Source organism: Neofelis nebulosa, chromosome 17 (assembly GCF_028018385.1).
Source record: "Neofelis nebulosa isolate mNeoNeb1 chromosome 17, mNeoNeb1.pri, whole genome shotgun sequence".
Taxonomy (NCBI): domain Eukaryota; kingdom Metazoa; phylum Chordata; class Mammalia; order Carnivora; family Felidae; genus Neofelis; species Neofelis nebulosa.
The window spans coordinates 17,668,671-17,693,782 of NC_080798.1; the positions used below are offsets into that span (position 1 = coordinate 17,668,671).

Consider the following 25,112-nt stretch of genomic DNA (forward strand, 5'->3'; position numbering starts at 1 on the left):
CACTATGCAATATTGGGGAAAGCAGCTAAATATCCTTCAATAGGGAAATGGTTACATAGTATATCCAGACAATGTAGTCAAAACATTATGATAGATTGTAATTTGATGACATGAAAAACTGTTCACTGTATTTTGTCAGGTGAAGAAGGCAGATTACAAAACAGTATTATAGTATGATTCTGTTTTGAATGAACAAATCCTATGTGCCTATATCCATGTGTTAATTCACAGAGAAATATGAAATGATTTAGAATAAAATGTTCAAATAAGCTGTTTCTAAATGAGCATTATTTTGAGCTTTTCTGTATTTTCTAAATTTCTGAATAACAATCAGAAAAAATAATAGAGCTAATCCCTCCCTCTTTGAGAGCAGAAGAAATAATAGGAGATGTATATGAAACATGGAGTGTAGTGCAGTAGTGGTTTAAATTCTGGCTTAGGGTGGCCTGAAGTTTCTTCATAGATGTGAAGCCTTTCGGATGAATAACTCCGAAATAATAACTACTACCTTAAAGATCCTAAACCTTGAAACTAAGATTTTATTACACATTGGATTCCTCTTCCTGGTTGCCCCTCACCTAGGCTCAGATCTATTATTGCCTGCCAGTCCCTCCACCAGTCATTGCTCCAACAAGGAAATCACATCTGCCTTGGAAATTAATTAATATTAAACCCTGCACATAGGAGAAGAAATGGAACTGAGGCCTGATGTGGCTGTGTAGAAATTCAGACCATTCCCTTGATCATTAGGCAGAAAAGGAAGTTGAGAAAGTAATCTGAAGGATCAGGATGATGACAATTTAGAAAACACAGCAGAGATGCCCGTTTCTACTTCCAGGAATCTTAAATCAGTCCTTCAGAAAATTAGCTAAGTACCCTAAAGAGTCACAGTGAAGAAAGATGGCTCTAGGATGCAGACTTTGAATTGGAAAAGGGAAAAGAGATACCATAATCCAGGAGACCCAGTTGATTAAATAAATACATATAGGTCCTTTATCACACCCTTGAACAAATTCTTCAGAGTGGGGTGAGTTATCTATACTCCACTCAGCAGAAGTCAATTCCACATTCCTGGGTCTACATACCCCTAAAATGACTGGAACTCATGTCCTGATAAGGTTCTAGAAGGGAATGCAAAGTTGGTGAAGACACGGGAGCTGGACAGTAAGAAGGAGCCGCTCAGCAAAGTTAATAGTTAAATAAATTACAAAATATCCATGTAAAAGAATATTAAGATAAATCCAAAGCTGTAGGAAGTAATTAAGAATATAGAAAAATTTCAAGATATAACACCAGTAGAGAAATCACTTTACAAAACAGATTAACAAATACAATTATACCAATATTGAGTGATACAAAAAAAAGTCAAAAAAGTTAAACTGTTTCAGTTATCTGTTGCTATGTAACCATTCCAAAAGTTTGTGGCTTAAAAAACATTCATTAGCTCATTATTCTGGGGTTGGCAATTTGGGCTTGGTTTGGCTGAGTGGGTCTACTGATTCCACTCATCTAATAGCAGCCAGTGGTTTGGTGGGGGCTGGATGGTCCAAGATGGTCTCTGAAATATCTGGTAGCTGTTGCTGTCAGCTGGGCCTCTGTCTCCAGGTGATCCTGAGGCCAGCTTTTACTGAAGGTTATGACTAGCTATCTTCAAGCAAGCTAGTCATAACCTTCAGTAAAAGCTGGCCTCAGGGCAGGAAGAGGAAAAGAGCGGACCTCCTAAGGTTTTGTCTCACAAATCTTACAATGTCACTTCCACCACAGGCTTTTTGTCAAAGTCCATCAAAAAGGCCCTGCCTACTAGTAACCTAACCATTTCAGAACAATTACTCCCTTTTCTGAAAAACAAAGAGAACAAGGAGAACAAAATCCCTGACCTTAAGCTTGGTTTCAGATATGCCCAGTAATGTTTTCCTTTATTCAGAGCTCTTCTCTCAGTGAACAGCACTGTAGGGAAAGGGAAGGGGCATGGGAAGGGTAGGAATCATTAAGACACCAGACCTTTCTTGGAGCACAGACTAGCTAAATTGGAAGAAATTCTTCAACACCACACAATCTCTCACCATCTGTCACACACATACTGGACAGAAGTAAAAGGGAGATGGGGAGTACTGCTAATCCTTTTTAGCATCAAAGGGAAAAGCCAGGGTCACTGATACCAGGGCTGAAAACTTTCCAAGTTCACAGCAAGTTTCCTGGGGAGACAGCTTTGGGAATGATGTGGTTCTAAAACATGGAACTTGACCTCAGCTCTCAAGGGAGATCCTCTAAGGAAGGAATGGTACTCCTAGGCTCTCCAAACTCTGCCTAAAGGACTCTTCCAATTCTAAAATTTCATTCCAAAAACTGGTTTGTGCTTTTTTGCTTGCATGTAACTTTACACTACCACTCAAATATCGGACTCCCTTTGGTGACCATTTCTCTGCAGCTGGGGTCCATGGCTGTAAAGCAAGAGAAAAAAAAAAAAAAGCAGCAGGGAACCCAGGAATACAGATCCTAAAAAAGGTTAGAACCTAAAATAGGCCCCTAGATGGGCAACACTCACTTTACTGATACCCCACTGTGTTAAGCAGGAAGCTAGGCACTGGACGTTGGGGGGGGGGGGGGGGGGGGCGGTGCCCTGACGAAGGCAACTGAGACCATGCTTTAGTCCAAGGGCGACTCAGGTTAATACAGGCATCGCAGTCTTCACAAGCGCAGATATACTCTCAAAAAGGTCTTCAAAAGACCCCCTCAGTCCCGACGTTAAACCCAGAACTGAAGAAATGAAGCTCTATGCCATTACACAACCGAACTCGTACCAGTCAGAGCATTAAAAGCTTCTTCCATCACATTAGGTAACAGCACTGTCTTATGATGGGCGGTCTCAAACCCCACAGTGTCACGTGCCTCACACAACAGCGGACCAGTCACCCCAAACGTTCCGCATCCGCGTTGGGACGTACACGCACAATCACACACCTGTCACGGCCTCAGCACCGCCCACACTCTCATTCGTCTTCGTCACCGCCACAAACGCTCACACACAAACACCCATACACAGGCCTGAGCTCCAGGCTCAACGCGCCCTGTCTGCACTTTGGGGGCTCGGGGCTTCCTCACTGGGCGCGCCCGCCACGCCCAGACTCCGGCGGCCACTCGGAGCGCGAAGACTTGGAGGGATAACCAGAGAGGACCCAGGGCTCAAAGTTCTTTTGAAAAGCTGCACAGGGGCTTTGGGAAATGTAGTTCAAGGCTGGAAAAGCCCGGATGTCGAGCGCGCGCAAGGAGGCTGCGGCTTCAAAGACTGAGCCGCAGAGACACTTGGGAGGTACAGCTTGCGCGGGAGTACGCAGGCGCAGACCGCTGGCCAGTGGTCGAAGGTGAGGCTGGTGGGTCCTACCGAGGCGGTGGAGGCGGGTGATGGCGGGACCTGGGGGGGAATGCAGAGGAGGGAGGCGGGAACCTGGCCAGGAAGGCCGGGGAAGAAGGCAAGAGTTCTGGGCCCTAGAGAGAACGGGAGGGAGGCGAGAACCTAAGCAGAAGGAGCCAGGGCCGGGAACGCCGAGAAGGGAATAGGGAGCCCGGGCCAGGGAGCGTCCTAGAGGGAACCGGTAGTCCAGGCTGGACAGCGCCGAAGAGGGAACTGGAAGCCCGAGTTGGTGTGAGCTTGGGGAGGGCAGGAATTTTGTCCCCCACCCCCGCCCCGCACCGTGAGGAAACCCCAGCTTTCGGAGTGCGGCCTGGCACACACGGGCATTCAGTTCGTGTAGCTTTTTGTGCCCGTTCTTGTGCAGCTTGGGCATGTGTTACTCCGTGTGACGTTGTGGAACCAGTTGTTTGGAAAGTGATAAAGTCTCTGTGTTTGTCTAATTTTTCAAATAGGATGCGAGTTGATGTGTTTTTGAGACTGCATGCGACTTTGGAGAGACGATAGTAAGGGGTTTGTGAGTAAAATTTTGCTATTTTGTGTAAAGTATGTTATGGGCTCTGTGAGATTATGCCTGTGATGTGCCTATGGGATTGTGATTGTGTCGTGGGCAATATAACTGTGTCTTTGTCTAATTTTTAAAGTATCTTGTGTGTACAATCCGCAGTAAATCGTGAATGTTATTATGTGACTGAGATGGAGCGCTTGAGAAATTGGATGCATGACCAGTTAAATATGTATTGTTTCGATTATCTGAATACTGGCATTTTATATGCTTATAGATTTCACTCTATGGCAACTGGATAAGTGAAATAGAGATTTTTTTTTGATGGAGAGGAGGAAGTAAAATAAAAATAATTTTCAGATGGTAGGATTGTATATTGGGAAACCCCACACTGACTAATGATTGGTATGTTGAAATGAGTAGGACACCATAAAAAATTGGGCAAGACACAAAAAATTTCTCCCCTAACTGCCACTCAAAGTTTCTATTTGGGTGAATCCCCTTTTTTCCCTGCTACTGCTGGATGCATTGCGAGACAGATTGAGTAATTTCTTTGCTCATTCTGAAGACTGAATCTGTTGAACATTTAAATACAAGACCAGTCTCATAATAACTATTTAACTAGTTAAATAAAATATTCACTATAGGGGCGCCTAGGTGGCTCAGTTGGTTGAGCATCCGATTCTTGGTTTCAGTGCAGTTCACGATCTCACAGTTTGTGGGTTCGAGCTCCACCTTGGGCTCTCTGCTGACAGTGCAGATCCTGGTTAAGATTTCTCTCTCCCTCTCTCTCTGCCCCTTCCTGGCTTGCTCTCTCTTTCCTTCTCAAAAAAATAAACAAATGAATATTTTAAAAAACATTCACTATAGACACCAATACTTCAAACTTGTTTTAAATAAAAACCCTCCCTCCTACTGGAAGCCTGCCTGGGAAAAGGGTACATGATCAGCTTCTTCTCTAATTCTTCAACCTCTATTTTGTCTCTACTTCCTCTAGGTGGGTAGTCTCTGGCTGGAATGGATTGGGAGCTGGAAAGCAAGAGACAAGAAGTTAGGGACAAGAAGAGGCTAACATGATTGGTACCATTATAATTTACTGTAAGTCATCTCTTACCTTCTGAGAGAACCCACTGCTGGGAACTTCCAGATACACTTCCCTTCTTATGGGTACAGCCACTTCTCCAGCTGTCTTCTCAATGTTTCCTCTGGGCATGCAGTTGGCCACCTGCTCTGGTGGGTCTTGTTGTCTCTCCAGTGAGTCCTCTTGGACAAGAGAATCCAAGCCATTCCAGGCAGGCTCCATCCATGGGTTGCCCATCTAGAGCTCAGGTGAGAATTAGCCCCTTAGTCACTTTGCCCTCTCAAATCCTGAAATATGTACATTTTTCCCCAAAACTCTCTTTACCACTTTGTTTCCCAGTGACATCAGCATCTGAGGGGCCCCTTGTTTCTTATAAGAAAGCACCCACTTTTCTTCGCCTGGAAAACTATGTCCTAAAAAATAGTTTACTCTCTTAGACAACGTAGGAGTTAAATTAATGGTAGCAAAACTTTATGTTTTTTATAAGACTTTATTTTAGAATGAGGGACACTTAGAAGCTTGCTTTCCTCACCATCTTTGGAACATCTGCTGAGACTGAGAGAAAAATTTATAAGTTACCATGCTGTTATAAACAGTGACAACAATTAGAAAATTCAGAGGTTTGTTGGAAAAATCACTGACAAATCAATAAGCTTCATTTATATATGTGTGCTTATGTGTATATATATGTATCAGAAAACTATGGAAAATGACCAATGGTCATCAAAAATATGAGATACAAAGAATTTCATAATGTGTAAGTAAAAGAATTCTTTTAATGTTTCTAAGGGACTCAAAAAATAAGACTTGAATAAAAGAACAGGAAGACATGTGACAAAGTGTCAAAACTCCCTAACATTTCATGCAATTCCATTAAATTTTCAGTAAAAATTTTGAATTTTCTACGAGAAATTTCTAAGAGTGAAAGTTATTATGAGAATATGAATAAGCCAAAAATTCTGAAAGAAAATAATGAAGGGGGAAGTAGCTCTAGCTGATACTAAAATATGTTTTAAAACTAATAACTGCCGAGTCATCTTTGCAATTAAATGAACAGATCAGTAAAACTAAATATAAAATCCAGACCTACTCAGATATATAAAGGAAGTAAGGTATATGGTTATACTTGATCTTAGCCAAAAGACCAAGAAGCAATAAAGATGGCAGTTTTGATGAGTGGAGGAAACAGTAGATTATTGAACACCTGACAGTATTAAACCAATGGCCAATAATCTGTTGAAAGTTTTTGGGTTTTTTGGGGTTTTTTTTGTATTTAAGTAGGCTTCATGCCCATTGCAGAGCTCAGTGCAGGGCTTGAACTCATGACCGTGAGATCAAGACCTGAGCTGAGATCAATAGTTGGACGCTTAGCCGACTGAGCCACCCAGGCACCCCTGCTATAAGTTATTTTTGCATGGCAAAAACAAAGTCAAATGAGAAACTCTAAATTATTTGAAGTGAATACAGTACTTCCTTCCTTTAAAAAAAGATCTGATAACCAATCTAGAAAATAAAAATCTAATAGAAAAGTGAAAGAATTATAAGAGACCATTAACAGATGAGAAACTAAGGATGTTTTTTAAACTTATGAAAAGAAGCTTATTTTCTCTTATAATAGGAAAAATAAAACCCAGAACCACAATTTCTACCTATTAGATAGGCATGCATCAAGAAGTTGGTATCGGTAGCATTTATCAAGGTGTATCAGTATATTCTCATATATTGCTGGTGATAGTGTAAATGGTAGAGCCTTCTGGAGAGCAGCTTGAAGGTAGGCTGCTAAGAGAGAAAAATTAGTGCTAGAAAGGAGGGGAACTTGCCCAAAATCTAACTTCTTGCCCAAGAGCCTCTATCTCTGGATTTTGGGATAAAATAAGATTTGTCTAGCTTATTCTCCTTCCTGTAAATTATGTGGAATGTGCAGAGTGGTCAAAGGCCAAAGCAAGGGAAATGGAGGCGATTTCAATTGAGACTTAAGTCATAAGAGAGCTATAAGTCGTGTATAGTGTCATTTTGGCTTCTTTTCATCTTGGCTTTGCCTTCTTAGGAACTGCCTCTTTTCCAAAGAGGAACCCAAAGGAAGACTGGTCACCTCTTGCAAATCTCAAAACCATGGCTCAGGTGAGGTGATGGTTCCTCTCTCTTTCCCAAAATAATCTTTATTTTTTTTTATTTTTTTTTAAGGATATTTGAGCATTTGCCTTTCTTGTACTAAATCCTCCTGCCTATCTTCCCCTTCAGGAAAGTGTCCCCATTTCTTTCCATATTGGCGAGATAAGCCTTTTCCTTCCACAAATGCTCCTTCTAATTTTAACTAATTTTCACACATTAAGTGGGTTTATCATTAAACATCTTTCTTTGTCTTCTCCCAGAAGCAGAGCTGGGACAAAAATGCATTTCCTCAAATGAGAATATATTACTGCATGAACTTTGCTTGTTTAAATAAAAACAGTCAAGATGGAGATGGAATTGATGTTGCTTTTAGTAAGTAGCAAGGACTATTGTCTTGAGGCTTTAAGAAAAGAGTTATGCTTGGCAAATTGTACAAAGAACAGAGAATCTTGCTTTTCTCCTGTCTGATCCTCCAGTTTTGCCCATAGCTGCTAACAATTCCTAAAAATCCACGGCCTGCCAATAACACTCCCCCATTATGCTAATGATGTTCCTATTTTTAAACTTCTCTAATTTTATATTTGGATGCAGGGGAAGTAAATATATATGCTTGGATCACCATACTGAATTACAAGTATAGTTCTTGAAATATCCTGCCCTTGGTTTCAAAGATGGTGTTATCTCTTGGTTCTTTCAGAAATGTCATCTTTATATCTGGACCTCTTAAATACTACTGTGCTCCAGAATCTTTTATTATTATAATTTTTTATGTTTATTTATTTTTGAGAGAGAAGAGTGTGAAGGGCAGAGAGAGAGAGACACACACACACAAAATCTGAAGTGGGCTCCAGGCTCTGAGCTGTCAGCACAGAGCCTGATGGGGCTCGAACCCACAAACAGTGAGATCATGACCTAAGCCGAAGTCAGACACTTAAACCAACTGAGCCACCCAGGCACCCCTGAACTCCAGATTCTTTATTGGTTCTCTTCTTTTTTCATTTCCCTGTTCCTATTCACAGTCTACCACCGTTATTCTAATGCTCACATAACTGTAAACCTAAACCTCTGTTCTGAGTGTCAAAACCATATCCAATCTCCAACTAAAAATCACCACCTGCATATTCCACAGATACTTCAGGCACATGCCCAAGATTTATCTCATTATCTACTTCCCATCGTGTTCTTTTTTGTTTTGTTTTCTATCTGCTTTTGGCCCCAGTCCCATACCCACCTGCTAATATAGCTAGCTTGAGTTAAATAAATGTCTCTCTTCCACTATGCAATTTAGTGGTGATTTTATTCCTTATACCACAGTTGCCTTCATCTCCCTTGATATCTTTATTTTGAGTGCCTCTCTCATATCCTGGTCACTTGTTTTCCCATATAACACCTTTGCTCCTTTTCCAGTCCTCCAAGTGCTCACCCCACTGCTCACTTATGGATCTTTGTGTTTCTTACGCTTTTCTGTTTAACTGTGTGTGTGTGTGTGTGTATGTGTGTGTGTGTGTGTAGTAAAATATACGTAGTGTAAAATTTCACCATTTTAGCCATTGTTGAGTGTATAGTTTAGCCCCATGAAATACATTCAGCGTTGTGTAACCAGTGCCACTATGTATTTCCAGAACTTTTTCATCATCCCAGACAGAAACTCTGTACTTATAACATTAATCGGTGACTGTTAACCTTATACTTTTTATAGCATCAGAACTAAAGCACATTAGAAGAATGTATAAAGATAGCCCTTTAGGGGAGTGGAAGATGTTAAAATATTAACAGTTTAAATTCAATAATAGTAATCAATGATAATGGTTTTCCAATTCACGAATATGATGTACATCTCCTTTTATTTAAGATCTTTAAATTCTCTCAGTAATGTTTTGTTGTTTTCAGTGTACAGTCTTACACGTTTTGTTATATTAATCCCTGGGTATTTTTTTTATGCTATTGTAAATGCTATTCATTTTTATTTCAAATTTTCACTGTTCACCGCTAATATATGAAAACACAATTGATTTTTGTATATTGACCTGCAATCTTTCTAAAGTCACTTATTAGTTCTAGTAATTTTTTGTATTCTTTAGGATTTTCTACATAGATAAGCATGTCATATGTAAATAATGACTTTGCCTTCTTGCTTTTCAAACTGTGCATCTACTGCATTGTCTAGAACCTTCAGTATAATGTTGAATAGAAATGGTGAGAACAGACATTTTTGCCTTGTTCCTGCCTTAGGGGAAAGGGATTCAGAGTTTCACTATTAAGTATGATATTAGCTATAGATTTTGCATTGATTTATCAGGTTAAAGAAGTTACAGTTTGCTGATAGTTTTTATCATGAGAAGGTGCTGAATTTTTTCAAAAGTTTTTCTTCATCTATTGGTTATTCCCCATTATTTGGCTTTTCTCTCTCTCTCTCTCTCTCTCTCTTTTAATGTTTATTTATTTTTGAGAGAGAGAGAGAGAGAGCATAGGAGCAGGGCAGGCAGAGAGAAATCTGAAGCAGGCTCCAGGCTCTGAGCTGACAGCACAGAGCCCAATGCGGGGTTTAAACTCACAAACCATGAGATTATGACCTGAGCCAAAGTTGGACACTTAACCGACTGAACCACTCAGGTGCCCTTTCTCTTTTTTCTATTACCACCATGAATTATATTGATTTTGAAGTGTTCAGCCAACTTAGAAGCTCTAGCTCTAGGATAAATTCCACTTATGTAATGTTTGATGAATTTGCTAATATAGTACATTGTTAAGGAGTTGTTTGTGGTTCATAAAGAATTTGGTCTATATTTTTTCTTGTAACACCTTTGTTTAGTTTTCATATCAGGATAATTCTTTTAAAATAAGTTGGGAAGTATACGCTCTTATTTTCTAAAAGAATTTGTGTAAATTGGCACTATTTCTTCTTAAAGTGTTTGTTAGAAATCACCAGTGAATAAATCTTTAAAAATTAAAAAATAGGGGCGCCTGGGTGGCGCAGTCGGTTAAGCGTCCGACTTCAGCCAGGTCACGATCTCGCGGTCCGTGAGTTCGAGCCCCGCGTCGGGCTCTGGGCTGATGGCTCGGAGCCTGGAGCCTGTTTCCAATTCTGTGTCTCCCTCTCTCTCTGCCCCTCCCCCGTTCATGCTCTGTCTCTCTCTGTCCCAAAAAATAAATAAAAAATGTTGAAAAAAAAAAATTTAAAAAAAAAAAAAAAAAAAAAAAAATTAAAAAATAAAAACAGGGGCGCCCAGGTAGCTCAGTGGGTTAAGTGTCGAACTTTGGCTCATGTCATGATCTCGTGGTTTGTGAGTTTGAGTCCCATATCGGGCTCTGTGCTGACAGGCCAGAGCCTGGAGCCTATTTCAGATTCTGTCTCCCTCTCTCTCTGCCCCTCCCCTGCTCATGCTCTGTTTCTCTCTCTCTCAAAAATAAAACATTAAAAAAAATTTTTTTAATAAATAAATAAGAACAGGGAGGGAAACCATAAAAGACTCTTAAATACAGAGAACAATCTGAGAGTTGCTGGAGGGGAGGTGGGTGGGGAAATGGATTAAATGGATGATGGGCATTAAGGAGGACACTTATTGAGATGAGCACTGGGTGTCATATAAGAGATGAATACCTGGGTTCTACTCCTGAAGCCACTACATAACTACACTGTATGTTAGCTAACTTGAAAATGAATAAGTAATAATAATAATATATTTTAAAAAAGAAGAATTCACCAGTGAAGCCATGTTAACCTGGAGATTTTTTTGTGGGAACGGGTTTAACTAGCAGCTCAATTTCCTTGGTAGAATTAGGGATATTCAGGTTATCAGGGTGTTTTCTTCAGTGAGCTTTTCTAGTTTGTATCTTTCAAGGAATTTGTCAAATTTATTGACAAAGTTGTCAAAAATACACTCTTTTTATCCTTTTGATATTTGTGTGATCTGTAGCAATGCCCCTCTTTCATTTCTGCTGTTGATAATTTGTGTCTTATTCTTTTCCTTGGTCAGTTGCCTAGAGTTTTACCAATTTCATTTGTCATTTCGAAGTACCAGCTTTGGGTTTCATTGGTTTACTCCATTGTTTTTCTATTTCCTCTTTCTTCACATCTTTTTTGTTTCCTTTTTTTTTTTCTCAATACTTTGGGTTTAATTAAGTCATTTTCTAGTTTTGAGAGAGAGAGACAGCATGAGTAGAGGAGTAGCCGAGAGAAGGAGACACAGAATCGGATGCAGTCTCTAGGCGCTGAGCTGTCACCCAGAGCCCAATGTAGGGATTGAACCCACAAGCAGTGAGATCATGACCTGAGCTGAAGTCAGACTGTTAACTGACTGAACCACCCAGGTGCCCCAAAACTTCTGTATCCTTATTGATTTTCAGTCTATTTGTGTAGCAATCACTGAGAGAAGAAAGTTGAAATCTTCAGTTATAATTTTGGTTTTGTCTGTTTTTCCTTTTCTATCAGTTTTTACTTAATGTATTTTTAAGTTCTGTTTTTAGGTGTGTTCACATTTAGAATTGTTACATTCTCTCATGAATTGATCCCCTCTGTTATTTTGAAATGCCTTATTTAATCCCTGATAATATTCTTTGTGCTGAAATTTGTATTGTTTGATATTATAGCCAATTTAGCTTTCTTATGATTAGTATTTACACGGTATACATGTTTTCCATCCTTTTTAAAATTTTTTAAGTTTACTTATTTTGAGAGAGAGAGAGAGCAAGTGGGGTAGAGGCAGAGAGAGTGGAGGAGAGAATATCAAGCAGACTCTGCAGGGTCAGCATAGAGGCCGATGTAGGGCTCAAACTCACAAATTGTGAGATCATGACCTGAGCCCAAACCAAGAGTTGGACGCTTAATTGACTAAGCCACCCAGGTGCCCCTCCATCCTTTTACTTTAACCTTCCTATGTTTTCACATTTATAGTGAGCCTCTTGTAGATAGTATATAGTTTGTCCTTTTTAAACATTTTTTACTTTTAAGTAACCTCTACACCCAATGTAGAGCTCCAACTAACAACCCCAAGATCAAGAATCACATGCTCCACTGACTGAGTGGTACTCCTGTAGAGCATCACTTTTTGTAATCTCACAACACATGTTTTTCCAGAGCAAATATGCTATACACTAAGACAGAATATATGCAAATCTCAATAAAAAGAAATCATATGGAGCATCTTCTCTAACCACAATTGAATTAAATTAGATGTCAATAAAAATAACATACCTAGACTAGGCCCAAATGTTTGGAAATTAAACAATATGCTAATTTTTTAAAAAATGTTTATTTATTTTTGAGAGAGTGTGAGTGGGGAAGGGGTAGGGAGAGAGGGAGACAGAATCTGAAGCAGGCTCCAGGCTCTGAGCTGTCAGCACAGAGCCCAACATAGGGCTCAAACCACAAGCCGCTAGCTCATGACCTGAGCCGCAGTTGGACGCCCCAACAATATACTACTTCTGAGTAATCAATTTTGGGTCAAAGAATAACCAAAAAGAAAATTTTCATAAAATTAATGAAATTTATGGCTAACATCATACTTAATGGTGAACGACTGTTTTCCCTCCTAAGATCAGGAGCAAGACAAGGATGTCTACTTTAACGCTTCTATCAACACTGTAGATGATGCATAAAGAATGAAAAAGAAATATGAGGTATATAGACTAGAAAGGGAGAAGGTAAACTGTATTTGCAGATAATATGACCAGGTTATGTAGGAAGTATTAAGGAATTTACAAAAAAAAAGTACTAGAAATAAAAAGTGAATTCAGCAAGGTCACTTATATCAAAATACAAAAATCAATTCTATTTTTATATACTAACAACAAAAATTTGAAAATGAGTTTAAAGAATAAAATTAACAAAACATTTACAAGACCTGTACACTGAAAACTACAAAACACTGCTGAGAGAAATTTAAGAAGACCTAAATAAGCATCCATGGATTGGAAGACCTACTAACTGTTAACATATCTGTTATCTCCAACCAATTTATAAAGTCTTTCAAAACTCAATCAAAATCTAAGTAAGTTGTTTTATAAAGATTGATAAGTTGATTCTAAAATTAACCTGGAAATGTAAAACACCTAACATGTCTAAACAGGTTCTAAATGACAGTGTTGGAAGATTATTAATGGTGCTCTACAGGGGCACCTGACTGACTCAGTCACTGGAGTATGTGATTCTTGATCTCAGGGTTGTAAATTGGAGCCCCATGTTGGATATAAGTCTGTCCAGATTTTCCTCCCCTTTTTACTGACAAACATTTACATCAGCTATGGTTTTGGACTTTTTTAAGTCTCATTTTACTTTTGTCAATTTTTGCTTTATGTTTTTTGAAACTCTTGTTATTTAAATACGTATACATTTGTGGGGCGCCTGGGTGGCTCAGTCGGTTGGGCGTCCGACTTCGGCTCAGGTCACGATCTCGCGGTCCACGGGTTCAAGCCCCGCGTCGGTCTCTGGGCTGATGGCTTGGAGCCTGGAGCCTGCTTCCGATTCTGTGTTTCCCTCTCTCTCTGCCCCTCCCCCATTCATGCTGTGTCTCTCTCTGTCTCAAAAATAAATAAACGTTAAAAAAATTTAAAAAAATAAAATAAATACATATACATTTGTAATTGTTCTATTTTCCTGGTGTATTTACTTTTTCATCAATATAAAATGCCTCTCTTTGTCTGCAGTAGTAACATTGCTCAGCTTTCCCATGTGTAGTGTTTGTATGTCATTTTCCATCCTTTACTTTCAGCCTATTTGTGTCTATGGTATTTAAAATATGTCTCTTGTAGGGTCGCCTGAGTGGCTCAGTTGGTTAAGCTTCCTATTCTTGATTTCAGCTCAGGTCATGATCTCATGGTTCATAAGATTGAGCCCTGTGTCAGGCTCTGAGCTGGATGTGAAGCCTGCTTGGGTTTTTCTCCCTTTCTCTCTGCCCCTTCCCCAGTTGTACAAGTGCATGTGCTTGCTCTCTCTCTCTCTCTCTCTGTGTCTCAAAATAAATAAATAAACTTTAAAAAATAAAATATGTCTCAGAATTATATTAAATCTTGCTTTTTCATGCATTCTAATATCTTGGTCATTTTATTGGAATGTTTGGTCCATTTATATTTAATACAATTAGAGGTAAATGGATTTAGGGCTGCCATTTTGCTGTTTTGTTTTCCAAATGCTTAACCTATGTTTTTAATCCTTTTAAATTTTTTTTTTCAACGTTTTTTATTTATTTTTGGGACAGAGAGAGACAGAGCATGAACGGGGGAGGGGTAGAGAGAGAGGGAGACACAGAATCGGAAACAGGCTCCAGGCTCCGAGCCATCAGCCCAGAGCCTGACGCGGGGCTCGAACTCACAGACCGCGAGATCGTGACCTGGCTGAAGTCGGACGCTTAACCAACTGCGCCACCCAGGCGCCCCTGTTTTTAATCCTTTTAAATATACTTTATATTTCAAGGCAGTTTTAGGTTCATGACAAAATTGTAGAGTTTCCACTACCGTCTGCCCCCATACATGATTAATAGCCTCCCCATTATCAATATCTTGCACCAGAGTGTACATTCATTACAATGAACCTACATTGATACATAATTCCAAAGTCCAATAGATTTTGGCAAATATATGACATTCTGCCATTATAGTATTATACAGAATAGTTTTAGTGCCCTAAAACTTTTAGGGCTACACCTTTTTGTCCCTTCCTTTTTTACTGTCTCCAGAGTTTTGCCTTTCCAGAATGTCATATAGTTGGAATTATACGGACTTTTCTGATGGGCTTCTTGCACCTACTAATGTGCATTTAAGTTTCCTCCTAATCTGTTTTTATTCATCTCTTCGTATATACTGTTGTATTTTGTATCAATCAAATACATGTTAATGGCTCATTTTCATTCTTCTCTTGACTTTTTGTTTATTTATTTATTTATTTATTTTAATGTTCTATTTATTTATTTTGAGAGAGACAGAGAATGCCAATGCAAGAGGGGCAGAGAGAGGAAGAGAGAGAAGCCCAAGCAGGGTGGACACTCATCATGACACAGGGCTTGATTCCATGACTGTGAGATCATGACCTGAGCTAAAAATCAAGAGTTGGACACTCACCAACTGAGCCACCCAGGCACCCCTCCTCTATTGACTTTTTAGTTGTATCTATTTCTATGCCCAGGTTTTCCATTAGTTCTTTGAAGACATTAAGAGCAGCTGCTTTGAAGCTTTTTTTGGTGTTTTTTTTTTTGGCAAAATCCAACATTGGGACCCACTAGGGATTAATTTCTGTGACTGGCTTTTGCTGAATATGAGTCACATTCTCCCTTGTTTTGTTTGCATATTTAGTAATTTTTACTAGAAATCTGGATATCATGAATAATATAGTAATCTGATACTTTAAACTCTGCACCAACCCCAAGTATGAAGCAGCTGATATGTCAGCTCAGTTCTTTAAGCTTCCAGCTGCTGCTTTTGACCCTGGCCCCCTTAGGTGAGGGGAGATAGGTTCTCCTTGTGTTCATATATATTAGCTCTCAGTTAAGGAATTGGTGAGAGTTTATACTTAGATTTTGGGACTTACTTTTGGTAGGCCTGTTTCTTCCAGTGTTCTACTCCTTATACTTCCTGCTGCTTTGTGAGCTGCAACTTCTGACACCTCAATCCAGTAAGACTTCAGTTTTCTTCTGCTTGTGCTATGATCAGGTTGTATAATACTGGTAATCAAAAATGGCAAAATCTCAGGGGCGCCTGGGTGGCTCAGTCGGTTGAGCGTCCGACTTCGGCTCAGGTCACGATCTTGCGGTTCGTGAGTTTGAGCCCTGCGTCGGGCTCTGGGCTGATGGCTCAGAGCCTGGAGCCTGCTTCCGATTCTGTGTCTCCCTCTCTCTCTGCCCCTCCCCCGTTCATGTTCTGTCTCTCTCTGTCCCAAAAATAAATAAAACGTTAAAAAAATTTTTTTTGTAAAAAAAAAAAATGGCAAAATCTCAGAATCTCACTAGATGCACTTCTATTTTTCAAAACTCTTTTTTGGTATCTTTCTGTCTGCTTTTTCCTAAGTTCTCTCTGATGTCTCCAACAATTGCTTAGTTTAATTATCAATGTGGTGTTCTGGCAGTGTTTATACTCAGATTTTGGTTCTCATCCTTTCTATAGTTCTCTCACTTCAAGAATTTATTTCTAAATGTTGAGCTCAGCTGCCTTAACAGCTATGGGGTTTCTGGTACCTTCATGCAAAAAAGCCATGGGTTGAACAATTCTTACCCATCACGGTTGCTGTCCTTTAAGGATAAGCTCTCCATTGGGGCACCTGGGTAGCTCAGTCAGTTGAGCATCCGACTTTTGATTTCACCTCAGGTCATGATTCCAGGGTTGTGGGATCAAGCCCTGCGTCGGGCTCCACACTGAACATTTAGCGTGCTTGGGATTCTCTTTCTGACTCTGCCCCTTTCCCCAGCTCATGTTCTCCCTCTCTCTCTCAAGTAAAAAAAAAAAAAAAAAAAAAAAAAAAAAAAAATTAATTCAATTTTTTTAAAAAAGGTTAAGCTCTCCTTCAATTTTTGCTTGCTTTAATTGCTTACAGTTCCATCTATGAGTTGTTATATGTTGTGTTCAGACATATATATTATGTTAAGTATAAATGATTATTATCTGAGGGATCATTTTCTTGATCAATTGACTGTATTATTTTTGGATGCCAGAAGTTGCTCCCATGCATTTTTAAACCATATTTTTTCTGCATAATACATTAATCTTGACAGAGAAAAGTTTTACCTCCTCAATTGTGTTGCCCTTGTAATATATCACATCTTGTGCATTCTTCTCTTGTAGTACCTGTAACACCTTCAAGCAGGTGTATGTTTAAACATACTTTCTTGAAGGCTTTGAGGCTATGCAGGGACAGTGTTTTTTGTTTTTTTTTTTAATTTTTTTTTTCAACGTTTTTTATTTATTTTTGGGACAGAGAGAAACAGAGCATGAACGGGGGAGGGGCAGAGAGAGAGGGAGACACAGAATCGGAAACAGGCTCCAGGCTCCGAGCCATCAGCCCAGAGCCTGACGTGGGGCTCAAACTCACGGACCGCGAGATCGTGACCTGGCTGAAGTCGGACGCTTAACCGACTGCGCCACCCAGGCGCCCCTGCAGGGACAGTGTTTTATATGTCTTGGCACTCCAGTAAACTAATGCAGTTTGGGGTTACAAAGTGACTTTACATAAATATTTGTGTGATGAATTATTAAATAAATTCAGTGGCAGGTACTTCTGTCTTTTGTTTACCTTACAATATAAATTACAAAACAAAAATGATTAGCTTTTTTTACATTGATATGAATGCCCCAAAGGAACAGATCAAAAGTAGTCCCCAATATCTAGTCAGCTTATTCTGATCACAGTTCCAATCCGTTGCAGGCATCAGTGTCATTCAAAGATGTGACTGTTGACTTCTCTCGGGAAGAGTGGCAGCACCTGGATCCTGCTCAGAAGACTCTCTACATGGATGTGATGTTGGAAAACTATTGCCACCTCATCTCTGTAGGTAAGAAAAACTCTCTTTGCAACTTTCAGTAGCATGCATTTCCTTTCAAAGTGCCTGAATTATGTGTGATCTTGTGTTTCAGGGATAAGATTGATGGATTCTTTTTTTGTTTGCAGAAAGGATAATTTTGTACTTGCCCAGAGCAAGGCGTTAAGTTTACTCTTACACAAAGAAGTATCTTAATTTACAGTATTGAAAATGTACTTTACTAATTTTTCAAATGTATTGAAGCCTAAACAACTTAATCCAAATTTTTCTTTGTCAGGGTGTCACATGACCAAACCTGATGTGATCCTCAAGTTAGAACGAGGAGAAGAGCCATGGACATCATTTACAGGTCATACCTGCTTAGGTGAGTTTCTGACTCTTCAGGTGGATGAAATCTAATGGAGAATAAATTTTAAAATAGTCATGCGGTAGGTGGCACCTTCGAAATATGCCACCTGGTGTGGGAGTGTCTTTTTAAAGGCTCCTAACCTTTGAAATGATCATTATTCCTGCAAAACTTAAATCAAACTTTTAAATACGACTCTCCCAATATAATATTCTTTTCTAGTTTGCTTGATGTTATCAAAGATAGTTGCCACTCTTAATCAAAATGTATTATAAACCTTCTTTTTAGATCTTTTTTCTTGTTTTGTGTCTTTTTCTAACGTCAGTCTCTTCTTGACATTGTATATTTTCTTTTGAACATTCTTAAATCTGTTTTTATAAGAGAGAAAATTCTTGTTTAATGTTTTTCTTCTCAGTTGCTTTCCATTTTTTTCTTTTTCTTTCTTTTAATTGTCTCAGGTTTGTTTTCTGTGCTAAGTCTAAGATCCCCTTCTCACCACAAATATAGCTGTTAATTTTAAAACTTACTTGTTTTGGCCCAGATTGATAATTCCACAGTTATCATTCTCTTCTATTAAACTTTTGTGGTTCACTTTATATGGCAGATCATCATTCCTGAAATCAACCCTTCATTTGGGTAAAGCATTAACTTATTCTTATCCTGGTTCTCTGAGTGATTATTTCCAAGTTGGTCTATTTTCTTCATCACTGGCCTGATAATACCTGGTACATAATGGTCATTGATACATATATTTTTAAATGTATGTTGTTTCACTAGACTCTCAGTCTTATTTCTCTGATTTGACTTCAAAGGATCTGCCTTTAAATTATGGTAATCTCATCCATTCTGAGGACGGAAGGTCTTTGTTTTATGTAGAGGTCTGTAACACTGACATACTCAGTGCATTTCTCCCACCTTCACTATAGTACTTCAAGGGTTCTGCACTCTGTTTCACCTATTTTGTGACAACATGTTAGAAATGAAAATCACAAACTTTCCTACCCTTTAAATTCTTCCCCACTGTCTGTTTCCAAATATTTTATTTTTACCATGATACCAGCTTTCTCTGTCTCTATCATCTCTTATGAATCTCTTCACAATTTGTGTTATGTTTATCAGCCTGTGAAATGTATTTACGTTTTCCCATATTTTCATTTTTCACTGACCTCATACAAAATAACAACTATCTTATTTCATGTCTTGACTACAATAATTACAGCTTGGCTTTGCTATAATTTTGTCCTAATTCTTTCAATTTATATTGTTACTTTTCTGACAAGAGATATCATTGCTTGTTCCCTATTATTATATGAAATTGAAATTCTTCATTCAAGGACTACTATAATAAGCCCTCATCTGGTCTTTTCAACTTTATTTCTCTCCATTATGGAAAACTTGTGGTAATTTCCACTTGATATAGTCTCCTCAATGTTCTCCACACATGTGTAATTTGTCATAATGCTTGTACTGTTCATTGTGTTGTGTTCTCCCTTCCATATACTATGTATCTTTTAAGTCTTGAGATTTCTTCTGCATAAACTATTCCTTAACCACTTCACATAGATTTTCTGAATTCCCATGCTACTTACCAACTCAGGCACACACAACTCTTGAAAATAATTATGTAATTTGGTACCCAGTTATATGTGATTTATGCTTAAGGCTTTTTTAATTCAAAGATAAGATCCTCTGTATCTTTTTTGCTATAGTATATAATATTTTAAATATTCCATAGTTGCTCATTAACTTGAAGCTATACAGGCAAGTTACGCTTTTGCTCCATTCACAAAGCGTGGTAAGCTCCTTCCAGATGTACCTGCTCAGGCCATGGCTGTATAGATTCTGATTGAAATTGTTGGATTCTGGGGCACCTGGGTGTCTCAGTCAGTTGAGCCGACTTCAGCTCAGGTCATGATCTCATGGTCTGTGAGTTTGAGCCCTGCGTTGGGCTCTGTGCTGACAGCTCAGAGCCTGGAGCCTGCTTTGGATTCTGTGTCTCCCTCTCTCTCTGCCCCTCCCCTGCTCATGCTCTCTCTCTCTCCCTCTCTCTCTCTCTCTCTCTCTCTCTCTCTCTTTCTCTCTGTCAAAAATAAATAAACATGGAATTGGCTGGATGCTACCAAACACTACCTATCTTGGTAGGATATACAGTGTTAATGTAAACTCAGAAGAGTTCAAAGGAGATAATCAATAAAGTATTCCTTTCTATGGAAAAGGATTACTATCAAAATCTGCATCTTTCACAAAATATTTAAGACACAATTAAGCTTGTGAAAATATTTTGTTAAAATTACTTTCCTAGACCATAACCATTTTTAAGTTATAAAGAAATAGTGCTTAAAGTGGTAGGGGGAAATAAGTGAAGGATTTTTGGCATCATGGAACGTAGCATTTTCTTGAAGGTAATCTGAGTAGAAATAAGAATGGAAGACAAGGCACTTGATTAAAAAAACATAACCAAAGTATGTGATTAGGAGTAAGTGAGATATTTATAAAGCAAAAAAGATGAGGCCTCACTTTTATGTGTGAAAGTTGTCAGATAGGTGGACAACCCTGAAAACTTGTTTGAATGTGAAAAGTGAATCTCAGTGATTCAAAGTTTTGTTTACAGGAGAAATTTCTTATATGTTGGTGTTGAGAGTAATGGACTGAAGGAAGAAATAGATTTTTTGAACCTAAATTTAACATTATTTCACTAGATGTGGATGATTGCAAAATAACAGAAGTCAAATATAGCTATAAAATATAAGAGAAATGAAGGTTAAAGTTAATCACTTAGAATGAGATGTAATCTTGTCCACCATGTGGAAAACTGGAGTTAAGAAAAGTTATGAGCATCTGGGTGGCTCAGTCAGTTAAGCGTCCAAATCTAGATTTCAGCTCAGGTCACGATCTCACAGGAGATAGAGCCCCACATTGGGCTCTGTGCTGGCATTGTGGAGCCTGCTTGGGATTCTCTCTCCCTCTTTCTCTTTATTCTTCCCCTGCTCTCTGTCTCTCTCTCTCTCAAAAATAAATAAACCTTTAAAAAAAAAAAAAAAGAAAAGTTACTATATTGAGGAAAGACTTGTGGCAGTTTTTCCTTAAACCTGAAAAAGTAAGTCTGTGAAAAGAAATAGTTACAATTGATGGTCATGAGATTTTTGTTATTGAACCATTCTGAAAGGATTGGTAGTAATAGCAATAATGAATACACCAATAAATATACTCCTAGTCAGTTTTAAAGTTCCTGTTGGAAGTGTCTTCATAGCTCTTTTCTCACAGGAGAAAATGATAACCAATTATATGGAGGATTAGAGCCTAGGCTATACGGTTGTCTTTTAAACACTAGGAAATTACTTGATACTTGGAAAGATTAATGAGCCATTGATGGGTACATAGTAGGCGGTGGTGGAATAACTGGAAATGTTTTGCCTCACAGTCTAGAGCTGAATGTATAAAAATATAGGCTCTGATCTGTGTTCTCCAAAAGTAATCCTTCCTGTAATATTTTTCTTGAATAAGCTTTTCTACTAATTTTTCTTGTCCATCCTACTTAAAGTTTACTGCCCTTGAAAGGTTCACTTCATTGCTTCCAAATCCACCTGTCCAAACATCAGTCTCTCTTTCACCATTCTTTGTCTTCTCACTGCTTGGTGTATTCATTTAACTTTCTGTATGAAATTCTGATACAAAGTGCAAAAGTTACTAGCGTTCATTGCTTAATTTTTCATTCTTGTCCACACCGAGGCAGAGTTTTTCTTTAGGTTTTGTGTCTTTTCCCTGGCAAGGAATAATTTGTCCAGGGTCTTTTTTGATCTCATATACTAGACATCAGTACAATTTCTTTCCATAGCAAATATGTGAAGATTCACAAATTGTTATTATATTCTTTTGTAGAAGAAAATTGGAGAGATGAAGACTTTTTAGTGAAATTCAAGGAATACCAAGATAAGTTTTCTAGATCAGTTGTATTCATCAACCACAAAAAACTGATTAAAGAGAACAGTAATGCATATGAAAAGACATTTACTTTAAGCAAAAACCCTATTAATTCAAAAAATCTACCTCCTGAATATGATACTCATGGAAAGATTTTTAAAAATGTTTCAGAATTAATCATCAGTAATATAAGTCCTGCAAGAAAGAGACTTAGTGAGTATAATGGATATGGGAAATCACTTCTCAATACTAAACCAGAGACAGCTCAACCTGGAGTCAAATCCCATAATCAGCGTGGCAGGGTTGTCAGTCATAATGACGTACTTATACAATATCATAAGGTGGAAACTCCAGCACAGCCATTTGGATATAATGACTGTGAGAAAGCCTTCCTTAAAAAAGGAGAATTAATTACACATAATAGAGCTTACATAAGGGAAAACCCATCTGAATATAATAAAAGGAGAAGAACAACCAATATTGAAAAAAAACATACATGCACTGAATGTGGGAAGTCCTTCTGCAGGAAGTCAGTATTGATTCTGCACCAGGGAATTCACACAGAGGAAAAACCCTATCAGTGCCATCAATGTGGAAATTCATTTAGAAGGAAGTCATATCTCATTGATCATCAAAGAACTCACACAGGAGAAAAACCCTTTGTTTGTAATGAATGTGGTAAGTCCTTCCGCCTAAAGACAGCCCTCACTGATCATCAGAGAACACATACAGGGGAAAAATCATATGAATGTCCACAGTGTAGGAATGCCTTCAGATTGAAGTCACACCTCATACGTCATCAGAGAACTCATACAGGAGAGAAACCATATGAGTGTAATGACTGTGGGAAGTCCTTCCGCCAGAAGACAACACTCTCTCTACATCAGAGAATTCATACAGGAGAGAAACCCTATATTTGTAAAGAATGTGGTAAGTCCTTTCACCAGAAGGCAAACCTTACTGTACATCAGAGAACTCATACGGGGGAAAAGCCCTATATTTGTAATGAATGTGGGAAATCGTTCTCCCAGAAGACAACCCTCGCTCTTCATGAGAAGACTCATAATGAGGAGAAACCCTATATTTGTAATGAATGTGGGAAGTCCTTTCGCCAAAAGACAACCCTTGTGGCACATCAGAGAACACATACAGGGGAAAAATCCTATGAATGTCCTCACTGTGGGAAGGCCTTTAGAATGAAGTCATACCTCATTGATCATCACAGAACTCACACAGGAGAAAAACCATATGAATGTAATGAATGTGGGAAATCCTTCAGTCAGAAGACAAATCTGAATCTGCATCAGAGAATTCATACAGGAGAGAAACCCTATATTTGTAATGAATGTGGGAAGTCCTTTCGCCAGAAAGCAACTCTCACTGTACATCAAAAAATACATACAGGACAGAAATCCTACGAATGTCCTCAGTGTGGGAAAGCCTTTAGCAGGAAGTCATATCTCATTCATCATCAAAGAACTCATACAGGAGAGAAACCATATAAATGTAATGAATGTGGGAAGTGCTTCCGCCAGAAAACAAATCTCATTGTACATCAGAGAACTCACACAGGAGAGAAACCCTATATTTGTAATGAGTGTAGTAAGTCCTTCAGTTATAAGAGAAACCTCATTGTCCATCAGAGAACTCACAAGGGAGAAAACATAGAAATTCAATAAATGATGTGATCTCTTTGTGAAGCCTTTCCAAGTTATTGTAAAACTTTAGTTTAAGGAAAAAAAAGCATGCTAAAACATTTTAATAAGGTAATTTTAATCACAAATGTAATAATAGTTAAAGTACCAACCACAGAACTGTCTGCTGTTTACTAGCACATGTAATGGATATGATCATTGTTATCGAACTTTATCAGAAATGAAGCTAATTTTTTAAGTTTTCAAGTTCTGTTCACTTAGATTATTTTTTTAAAGTGCTTACATAATATATGCAGAGGCAAGATACAAAATGGTTATAATATCCATATGACTATAATATCCATAGTCTCCATAAAAGAAAGAAAATATGAGATATATTTCTCCTTGTGCTCTGGAATAAAGAATAACTGTCATTTCCCCAAAGATTACCATGTCCCTGGCTTATAACATCATGAAGCAGTCTTTGCATGTCTAAATTTTATGTTTTATCATATATCATGAATTATTTTGTGTCTTGTCTCAACATTTTTAAGATTCATACATTATTGCATGTGGCAGTAATGTATTCATTTTCATTGTGCATACTCTTCCATTTTAAGAATATACCACTATTTATCCTCTTGATGGATATTTGTATTTTTATAAATTTGTGTTGTAATAAAAATACTGCTCTAAATGCTGTAAATATTCTGTGTATGTGTGTATGTATATTTCTGTTGATCTTATAGTGAGATGAATTACTCAGTCCAAGGGTGTATGTTAAGTTTTTTTCAGCTATGGTAGATACTGCCAAACATCTCAGACCTTTCTTAATATGAGGTGATTAACTTTGGAAAGTAACAGCTCTGATTGTAAGCAATGTGGAGAAAGGTCTTTAGCAGTCATTCAACTAGAGAATTTTACTTTAAAAAATCCATATAATATTGTAATTGTAAGAAGACTGTTAGTCATGAATATCTGAATGTAACAAATCTAGAAAGACTCGCTATGGCTTAAATTACACAAAGCTAGAGAATTCATATCGGAACGAATCCTATAGTTGTCATGATTATAGGAATACTTTTAGCCATAGCATACACCTTATTTAACACCATAGAATTCATACTAGAGAAAGGGAGGTTAAGAAATGACAAAGATGAGTAAAACTTGGGAATATAAGTCACATTAGACAGAATTGTGAAATACACACACACACACACACACACAACTAAGCCTTTTATATATTTATCTCAGGAAGTGTGGGTCTCAATTCCCAATGGAAAAATCACTGGAGAGATATTGATGTTTTAGAATTGGAAATCTGCTAAAACACTAATGTCTATAGCATCTTTTCTATGAAAATAGTAAGTTCAACAGCACCTTGAACAGTTTTACTGAAGGCCCTTGATTATTTGTAACATATGTTTACTACATATTTTGTTACTGTGCATAATAAAATGCATTTAAAATTTAAATAAGCTTACCCCCCGCCCCCAATTTGGGCCCTCTGCCTTACAGAAAGGGACAGCAGTTGCCAGTGGATAGTAAATGGAAACCTGCTTGTCCAGGGCTTGTAGATAATTTGAGAGAGAAAAACAAAAAACGACAGTGGGTAATGAGGAAATTCAGACATGACAAATA

The 25,112-nt window shown here is 38.2% G+C and overlaps 2 protein-coding genes across 2 annotated transcripts; one reads left to right on the plus strand and one right to left on the minus strand.

Moving 5' to 3' along the window:
* Positions 1 to 3,098: 3,098 nt before the first annotated feature.
* LOC131500333 (uncharacterized) lies at positions 3,099 to 6,512 on the minus strand. The gene is made up of 2 exons (XM_058709485.1): positions 5,029 to 6,512; positions 3,099 to 4,943 (listed from the first exon to the last, which is right to left on the minus strand). The coding sequence occupies exon 2, from the start codon at positions 3,783 to 3,785 to the stop codon at positions 3,099 to 3,101; it is 687 nt and encodes a 228-aa protein (XP_058565468.1). The 5' UTR covers positions 3,786 to 4,943; positions 5,029 to 6,512.
* ZNF567 (zinc finger protein 567) lies at positions 3,228 to 23,537 on the plus strand. Its single transcript, XM_058709381.1, has 6 exons — positions 3,228 to 3,362; positions 3,865 to 3,915; positions 7,043 to 7,116; positions 17,456 to 17,582; positions 17,848 to 17,934; positions 21,796 to 23,537. The coding sequence occupies exons 2-6, from the start codon at positions 3,894 to 3,896 to the stop codon at positions 23,514 to 23,516; spliced, it is 2,031 nt and encodes a 676-aa protein (XP_058565364.1). The 5' UTR covers positions 3,228 to 3,362; positions 3,865 to 3,893; the 3' UTR covers positions 23,517 to 23,537.
* Positions 23,538 to 25,112: the final 1,575 nt, after the last annotated feature.